The sequence below is a fragment of the Dama dama genome, chromosome 4 (genome assembly GCF_033118175.1).
Source record: "Dama dama isolate Ldn47 chromosome 4, ASM3311817v1, whole genome shotgun sequence".
NCBI lineage: Eukaryota > Metazoa > Chordata > Mammalia > Artiodactyla > Cervidae > Dama > Dama dama.
In genome coordinates, this window is record NC_083684.1 from 67,698,323 (window position 1) to 67,707,802 (window position 9,480).

Here is a 9,480-nt window from a genome sequence, read left to right on the forward strand (position 1 = left end):
CCCCTACATTGAGAGTGCAGAGGCTTAGCCATTGGACCAACAGTGAAGTCCCAAGTGCTTTTAAATTAAGGAGTGTACATTGTCCTTTTGGACACTAAATAGACTATGCTGTAGTGTAAACACAACTTTCACATGCCCTGGAAAACTAAAACTTGTGTGACTCTCTTTATTACCATGTTCTCTTTACTGTGGCCTTCTAAAACCAAACTAGCAACATCTCTGAGATATGCCTGTATTAGCTCTTCACTTTGGGTCATATCATTTATTTATTTAATTATATTTGAATTTATTTATTTCTAATTGGAGGATAATTGCTTTACAATATTCTGTTGGTTTCCGCCATACATCACCATGAATCAGCCATAGGTACATGTATGTCCCCTTCCTCTTGGGCCTCCTCCCTCACCTCCCACCCCATGTACCCCTCTAGGTTGTCACAGAGCACTGGGTCTGAGCTCCCTGTGTTATAGAGCAGCTTCCCACTGGCGATCTCTTTCACAAGTGGTGATGGCTGTGTCTCAATGCTCCTGTCTCAATGCGTCCCACCCTCTCCTTCCCGCACTGTGTCCACAAGTCTGTTCTCTATGTCTGCAGCTCTATTGCTGCCCTACAGGTGTGTTCATCAGAACCATCTTTCTAGATTCCATACATATGTGTTAATATATGATATCTACTCTCTTTCTGACTTACTTCACTCTGTATTAAAGGCTCTAAGTTCATCCACCTCATTAGAACTGAGTCGAATGCATTCCTTTTTATGGCCGTGGGTCATGTCATTTAATTGGTATAAAAAGGGGACCATTCTTCTGCCCTGGGGAATTGTCAACAGGCTGGTTTTGGTTGATTGTGTTTTCAGTGGAAATGTGAATCTGTCCCTTCTGTTCTCGATGAGCTGCAGTTGATCTAGAGGCTTGATGACTTTCTGACTCAGCTTTTCATCAGGGCTGTGTTCCGGGCGGTGTTCTGTGTTGCCTGTTACAGCACATGGGGTAACACGGGATACCTGGTTGTCCCCCAGCGGTAAGGGAAGAACAGCGATCAGGGGATGTCAGCCTCTTCCATCACAGTTTCGCCTAACAGAATCAGTCACATTAATTGTGTCCTAAATCTGAGTTATTACAACTTGCAAGATGGTGACTTTGCCTAATTCTGTGCATCCTCCTCCATTTATTTTAAAATTCATTTAATAACTTTGCTACTCAATATCTTGACCTCCAGCTCTCCTTCACTCTACTTCAGTTGCTCATTCCCACAAACAGTCCTCCACTTCATTATTACCAACATCTTCGATGTCTATAATCTCAATTTTAAGCATTCTGTTCTGCAGCAACACCTTTTTATTTTGACTTTCTAGTTTCACTTCCCATCTTTTAGTTCCACTCAACTGTAACCATTTATCAACCAACCACTACTTCCCATCCCCTTCACCCACCCCTGGCAATGCAGGAGGTTTTTTTTTTTTTTTTTTCTTTCAGTTAAGAACTTTTCCTCGACCCACCGCAGACCTGCCGACAGCCCGCGGATCTGCCATCCTTTCCAGTGCGCCATGTCTGGTTCATCCAGCGTCGCGGCTATGAAAAAAGTGGTTCAACAGCTCCGGCTGGAGGCCGGGCTCAATCGGGTGAAGGTTTCCCAGGCAGCTGCAGATTTGAAACAGTTCTGTCTGCAGAATGCTCAACATGACCCTCTGCTGACTGGAGTATCTTCAAGTACAAATCCCTTCAGGCCCCAGAAAGTCTGTTCCTTTTTGTAGTAAGATGAATCTTGACAAGGTTTTCCAAACCACTTTTCATAAACCAGTGAATATTCAAAGGAAAGCTAAATTTGAAGCCTGTACAAAAGCCTCTCTGTAATGTGCCATACTACACAAACTTCTACTTTTGTCAGTCCTTAATGTCTACCTCTCTGAATATTCTTAATTTTCTGTTTCACAAGGGTAATTATTTTATATACACTGATGGCAGCATACAATAAAATACTTAGTATTAAAAAAAAAAAAAAGAACTTTTCCTCATCAACTGTACTGTGTAAGTCTAAGAGTCTGTGACAGAAAAGTAAAGTGTTTATTACACAGTGTGATTCTATATCTCAGTGAAGCTGGAGGAAAAGATGAAAATGACTGATTATCTTTCTCACTGTAAATTACCCATTTTGTCTGTTATTATGCTCTTTTTCCTAAAATGTACTTTGTCTGATATTAATATTGTTATGCTAGCTTTCTATGTTATTGTTTGCATGATGTATCTGTTCCTTTCCTTCTACTTCCAACCTATCTCTTTTCTCATGTTTAAACTGCAACTCTTTTTTTCTAAAGAAAGATCTGAGTCGCCTTATAACAGGGACAAGAATTGGTGATTATAAATCCTCCCACAAAGCAAAACCCAGGCTGAGATGACTTCTCTGATTAAATTCTATCAAATATATATATAAAAAAAATAATATGAACACTTTAAAAGCTCTGTCAGAAAAAAAGGGAATATGAGCACATGTTTAAATTCATGAGTTGTTGAATAAAGCCGATTAGATTTTCAATTTAAGAAAATTAAATTCTTTCTTTTAAATTCATTTTTAACCTTTTTTTTCTTATTTTTTGGCCACATTGCACAGTTTTTAGAATCTTAGTTCCCCGACCAGGGATAGAACCCTGGCCAAGGCAATGAAAACACTGAGTCCTAACTCCTAGACCTCCAGGGACTACCTTAAGTACAACTCTTTTTCCTTTTTTTAAAATATATATATATATTTTTTATGTGGACCATTTTTAAAGTCTTTACACGTCTGTTTTATGTTTTGAGGCATGTGGGATCTTAGTTCCCTAACCAGGGATAGAACAGGTACCCACTGCATAAGAAGGCAAGATATTAACCACAGGACTGCCAGGAAAGCCCCCTGAAGTGCAACTCTTGTCACAATATGGGCTTCCCCGATAGCTCAGTTAGTAAAGAATCCACCTGTCATGAAGGAGACCCCGGTTCGATTCCTGGCTCAGGAAGATCCCCTGGAGAAGGGGTAGGCTACCCACTCCAGTATTCCTGGCCTTCCCTGGTGGCTCAGCTGGTGAAGAACCCACCTGCAATGCAGGAGACCTGGGTTTGATCCCTGGGTTGGGAAGATCCCCTGGAGAAGGGAAAGGCTACCCACTCCAGTATTCTGGCCTGGAGAATTCCGAGGCCATATAGTCCATGGGGTCACAAAGAGTTGGAAATGACTGAGTGACTCTCACTTTCTTGTCACAATATATGGTAACCTGTGTTTCCTTCCCATGTGACAATTTATATATTTCCAATGCGAACAGGCACAAGGAGGCAGTGCTTGTGTTCAAGTTAATATTTTATTTCTTCCTCTGGTTTCTGGTTACATTTTTGTACATTCTGCATGAAAATTCACTTTTCTGGATGTGTATTATGCTTTTAAATGTAAACTTCAGCATTTAAAACATTCAAGTCACTTTGTCCACTGGCAATCATGTATCCACCTTCATGCTCCATAGAGACTCACAGTGTCCCTTGAACCAGCAGATCCTCCAGTGCGTGGAGGAATTCCACATAGCATCTCTCTCCTGTGGTTAAGATGATTCATCACTAGGGATGATTCTGTTAAGACTGGGAAGTGGAGGCTGGTGGCTATGTCCCATTGTTCTCTGGGCTGTGTCGGATCCCATATCCAAAGTATATGGCAAATCCTAGAAGGGAAATGAGATGATGAGGGGAAAGTAGGTGCTCCCCTCACTTACAAATGCCCAATAGGTCTCCTATCATGGTGTCTGACACAGTTCAGGGGAGAGGTAGTAGAAAGAATATTGGGCTCCGTCAGTCAAGAAACCTCTTTATCCCAGACAACCACTTACCAATCGCCGTCCAGATGCCAAACTGAACCCAGGTCTGAGTGGTCATCTGTATCATCAAGTAAACATTCACAAAGGTGCTCGCCAGGAAGACGACAGGCAAAGCAGGGACCTGTGAGCAAAGTCATTTCATTCCTGAACACGCCCTAGAAGTCTGAAAGGGAGACCCTACCCCATGTGGGCAGGAAGACTCCAGTTCTTCTCAGACTGTGTGCTCAGTGCTTACTGAGACTGAGTTTCTAAAGCACTGAGTGTGGATCAGGGAAGGGTCCATTGGTTTCAGCAACTCCCCGTCTTCCTTGGTCCAGTGAAGGATGTTTAGACCTAAAGCACACAGACCTGCTTCACTCAAGGTGGACACTTTAGGCACATAAGGACACCTACCCTGAAGATAAGATGAGAGAGGTCCTGGGGCTGCCTCCACATGATGACCGTGACCCCAGTGATGAGCAGCAGCAGCAGCACAGCCACTGTTGTGAGCACGGGGTCTCCAGAGAACACCTGGCTGGGCCACTGGGCCAGGATCAGGCTCAGAATGGTCAGCAGGAGAACTGCAAGGGTCAAGGTGGAGAACAGGCTGGACTCCAGAAGACAAAGAAGTCAGGACCTTGGGTCACACCCCTCCCCATGCTGCCCACATCAGGAGGGGCCATCATATCTCCAAGACTCCTCAACTGACAAGATACACACTCCAGTACCATCCTGTCAATTTCAGAATATGACCAAAGAGAAATCCCACTGCTCACCAAGCAGGGAGGCACATCCATAGACAATCTGGCCGGATCTCTGGGTGGGGATGGTGCTGGGAGGGAACCATAGACTCTTCAGAATGCGTGAGATTCCTGCTTCAGGTTCAGATTCCAAAGGACCTCCTTCAGCTTCAGGCTCCATCTCAATTTCCTCCGCTGTTTTCTTCTTCTTGCTTCCATTCTGGACTAGTTGATACCTAAATTAGAAATATTAAAGCAATATTAGTAACAGCCCCTACTGCTGATCCAACATCAGTCTGTTTAATGCCTCTCTTTACCCAATCAATGGTAGCAGGACATTGAGGAGGCAGCATGAAGGTAGAAGATGATTACCTCCCCATCAACCCTTACAAGTCAAAGACAGCTCCCCCCCCGCCCAAGTCGAGGTGTCGTGGGGTCTCACCTGAGGACAAGGACAGAAAATGTCACCAGGGAGTAAGCCAGCAGGGACCGAAGTGACATGAGGTCCACCAGGTCAGTGAAGTCGAAGAGTAACGCCATGACCGCTGGGATGAGGGAGCAAAGACGGTGGGGGGAGAGTGAGAAACCACTAGAAAAATGCACGTTAAGAAGTATGATTTTAAAAGGGTGAGTTTTGTTTGTTCACCTGCAAGAGCTCCAGGAACCAAGACGGCCATGATGGGGGTTCCTGTGGGGGCAACTGTACGGACAATGATGATGCGGATATTGGTGCGGGCATCAGTGCGGGCATCGGTGGGGGCAGGGATCCAGGCAAGTCCCCGGAAAAGGAGCCCATCCTTTGCCATCGCATAGGTCAACTGAGCCATGATAAACATGATACTCAGAAGGCTGGAAGAGAAAATGGGAATGTGTGAGAAGGTGCAGAAGCAGGAGAGACCGGGGCTTTTGCTCCCTGGTCTACCTGGGGCAAGATGTCTTTCTCTCTCATCTCTCAGTCCCAAGGGCTGGGGATACCCAAGCATCTGAGAGTAGAGGAGGAGAAAACCATGACACTGACCTGTATGAAAGAATGCAGAGGGTGCCAACAGCCACGACGTATTTGGCAGGCTCCCACTCAACATAGATGAAGGCCTGCGGCAAGTGGCTCTCGAGCTGAATCAGGTAGTAGGGCACCATGAGGGTGAGGGCCGCCGAGACACCAAAACACACCAAAAAGCAGATGAAGAAGGAGATCACGACAGCCAAAGGGATGGATCACTGAGGGTTGCTGGCTTTTTCCCCTTCAGGATGGGAGGAGGTATTGGGTCAGTAAACACACTGGGGTGAAATCACCAAACCCACTGTACTCTTCAAGCTTCAAAAGCAACCTAAACTTCTACCCACCCCTGTGCCCAAGGGCAACCCATTCTCTTCCAAAACCCCTCATGGGACACACGAGGCTCATGTTACCTGCTCTGACAATGTGAGCAAAACCAACAAATGCGTAGAAACATGTAGCTGCTCCCTGGAAAATTCCATCAAAGCCAAAAGGCACAAACCCTCCAGAACCCAGAAGGCCCAAGCTATGGTGAGAGGAGGAAAGAGGAGGAACGTGGGTGAGGTGTGTTCGGCCATCTCTACTGGGCTCCTCCCTTTGTACCACAAGTCCAGTGCTCCAGGGACCCCCACGCTTGGACCATCAGCCCAGGTGTCATTAGTCCCCACCGTATTCCCAACTCTGCACACCACACACACATGCATGACTACAACCAAGTGTGCCCTCCTAACCTATAGGCATCATCAGCTCCAGCTGCAGCCAGTGTATAGTCCTCTTCTGTGAGCTTCCAGTTGTGCAGGTCTCCCTTAATGAAGCCAGAGATGATGATGAAGCTGAGAACCAAAATGTTCAAGCCTGCGAACACTTTGCTAATCAGGGTTGACTCATAAACTCCCAGAGCCAGTAGTCCTGTGGGAAAAATGGAAAATGAGACAACAAAATAACTAAATCCAGGACTCCCCTTGCAGTCCATTGCTTAAGACCCTGAGCTTCCACTACAGGGAGCATAGGCTCAATCTCTAGTCTGGGAAATTCCCCATGCATTGCAGTGAGGCTAGAGAAATAAATAACTAAATCCAGAGAGACAGAAAGCAGACTAGTGGGTGCCCAGGGCTGGCGGTTGGTGGTTGTGGACAGATGGACAGTGACTGCTCAGAGGGTACAGGGTTTCCTTTTGTTGTGATGAAAATGTATGTACTGGATGGGGTGTTGGTTACACCGCACTGGGGATGTACTAAGTGCCACTGAATTGGACACTTGCAGATGGATATTTTCTTACTGTGACCATCATCTCACAATATCCATGTCTATCAAATCATCTTAATCTTTTACAATGCTGTGTGTCAGTTGTTGTTGTGGTTCAGTCACTCAGTCATGTCTGACTCTTTGTGACCCCGTGGACTGCAGCACGCAAGGCTCCCCTGTCCTTCACTACCTCCCGCAGTTTACTCAAACTCATCTCCATTGAGTCAATGATGCCATCCAACCATCTCATCCTCTGTCATCCCCTTCTCCTCCTGCCCTCAGTCTTTCTCAACATCAGGGTCTTTTCCAATGAGTCAGTTCTTCGCATCATGTGGCCAAAGTATTGGAGCTTCTGTTTCAGCATCAGTTCTTCAAATGAATATTCAGGACTGATTTCCTTTAGGATGGACTGATTGGATCTCCTTGCAGCCCAAGGGATTCTCAGGAGTCTTCTCCAACACCGCAGCTCGAAAACAATTCTTTGGTACTCGGCCTTCTTTATGGTCCAGCTCTCACATCTGTACATGACTATTGGAAAAACCATAGTTTTGACTATATGGACCTTTGTCAGCAGTGATGCCTCTGCTTTTTAATATACTATCTAGGTTTGTCATAGCTTTTCTTCCAAGGAGCAAGTGCCTTTTAATTTCATGGCTGTAGTCCCCATCCACAGTGATTTGGGAGCCCAAGAAAATAAAGCCTCTCACTGTTTCTATTTTTTCCTCATGTGTTTGCCATGAAGTGAATTATATCTCAATAAAACTAGGAAAATAATAAAATGGTTAAATTTATGTGGATTTCCTCTCAGTTAAAAAAAAAATCTTTGATCTCAGTATGGAGGAAGAAACTTGTTGGTCTAGGCAAGTGATTCCCAGTTGGGATGATTTTGTGCCCCAAGGGATATTAGCAATGTCTGGAGACATTCCAATTGTCACAATTTGGGGGCTGGGTGTCACTGGTACCTAGTACATAAAGATCACAGATGCTGCTCAACATCCAACAATGATTTTTTGGGGGGTACCCCTCTTGACATGTGAGATCTTAGTTCCCTGACCGGGGATTGAACCGAAACCTTCAGTGTGAAATCACAGTGTCCTAACCATTGGACCATCAGGGAATTCCCCCAACAATGATTTTTTTTATAAAGCAGAAATGTACAGGACATGACCCCACACCAAAGAATGATCCAACCTGAATTACCAATAGTCCAAGGGTAGGAAAACATGTCTTGCCTTTCTCTTTTTCTTAATCCAACCCCCATTTCCCAGTCCTAATTACCCGCCTTTTTGCTACCCCAAGCCTTCCCCATGCCAGCTCCCCCTCCATACCCCTCTCTTCCCTTTCTGTCTCTGGTCCCTTCTCACCTGTGAGCAGCAGCACCAGGCCCAGGGCAAGAAAGTCTGGAAATGAGGCCAGGAAGTAGGGCATTTGCAGAGAGAAAGTTCCCCCTAATGCCTCAGAGATGTGGTTCCCAATCAGGCTGTCAAAGGTGGAGCTCCAGGCCCGGGCTATACAGGCAGTGGCTGCAGCAACAGAAGGAGGAATGTTTACAAGCAGACAGAAACTGAACCCTTATTACGTGCCATGTGAGATATTTGGGGCAGGAGGTGAGCAAAAAAACCACCTGATTTCGAAGAGTTTCTTCTCATGGGGTGGACAGGGGAGACCCTGTTGATTCACAAAAAGGTCAACTATTTAACATGCTAGGAGATAGAAGTGATGGAAAACAAAGAAACACAGGTAAAGGAGACTAGGAGGGACTAGATCAGAGTTGAATTTTTAAGTTGAGCTGTAAGGGAAAATCCAGGAAGGCAACAGCTGAGCAAAGACTTCACTGTGGTCAGGGGATGAGCCTAGGGACTTGCCTCCCTCTCACCCACTCCCTACAGTTCCTTTCCTCTGGTTTCTCCATCCATCATTTAAGGAAAGCAGGATAGACCTGCATGCAATGAGGTTGTGCAGTTTTCCTGCCACCATTACCCCTCTCCCAACTCTGCCCTGAAGGTGGATAACAAAGTTCTGATCAGTGATGAAGCCCCCAGTCATCTCTCCTACTTTCTCCATCTTAAGGCCCACTTCTCCCCCTCTCTATCATCTCACCAACAATTAAATACAGTAAGAGGTTCCAGCCAGTGATGAAGGCATACAGTTGTCCCATCGTGACATAGCTCACAAAATACCCAGTAAGAGGTCGTTTTACTCTGGCTGCCAACTCGACATAGCAGAGCCCAGACAACACAGTAGTCACACCGGCCACCAATAAGGAAAGGATGATTGCTGGTCCAGCTACGAATTTGGCCACTCCTCCAATCAGGATGTATATGCCAGCTCCCAACATGTTGTTCAAACCTATCCACACCAGGCCCAGGGTGTTCGGAGGATGGGTCTCGGGACTCTCAGGTTCCTCCCTGAATGGTGGCTTCCTGCGGACCAGCTTCTGACCAAACTGGCGTAGATACTGACCCAGCATTGTAGACATAGTTGAGGAGGCTACGATCTGCTGAGAAAGCAAGGCACAAAGTCATCAAGGATGTCCATCTGCCCTTGACCCTGGAAGCTCAATTCCACGGAGGAATGGAGGGATGGGAGCAGGTGGTAAAAGGACACATGGGGCAAGTTCTCTCCGTGTGAGCTTTGGTTTCTTCAAACATAAAGAAGATTTTTAATGTTTCAAGGTCACTCGA

General features: G+C 45.7%; 2 protein-coding genes across 2 annotated transcripts; one reads left to right on the forward strand and one right to left on the reverse strand.

Moving 5' to 3' along the window:
* The first annotated feature begins 1,519 nt into the window (after positions 1-1,519).
* LOC133051816 (guanine nucleotide-binding protein G(I)/G(S)/G(O) subunit gamma-5) lies at positions 1,520-1,980 on the forward strand. Its single transcript, XM_061136464.1, has one exon. The coding sequence runs from the start codon at positions 1,547-1,549 to the stop codon at positions 1,751-1,753; it is 207 nt and encodes a 68-aa protein (XP_060992447.1). The 5' UTR covers positions 1,520-1,546; the 3' UTR covers positions 1,754-1,980.
* Positions 1,981-3,596: 1,616 nt separating this feature from the next.
* Positions 3,597-9,266, reverse strand: LOC133051825 (cationic amino acid transporter 3-like). The gene is given in 12 exon segments (XM_061136474.1): positions 3,597-3,682; positions 3,848-3,956; positions 4,229-4,395; positions 4,591-4,790; positions 4,997-5,099; positions 5,201-5,242; positions 5,300-5,403; positions 5,573-5,795; positions 5,965-6,077; positions 6,283-6,460; positions 8,161-8,319; positions 8,897-9,266. Coding segments are annotated over 12 exon segments (1,854 nt in total).
* Between the last annotated feature and the right edge of the window lie 214 nt (positions 9,267-9,480).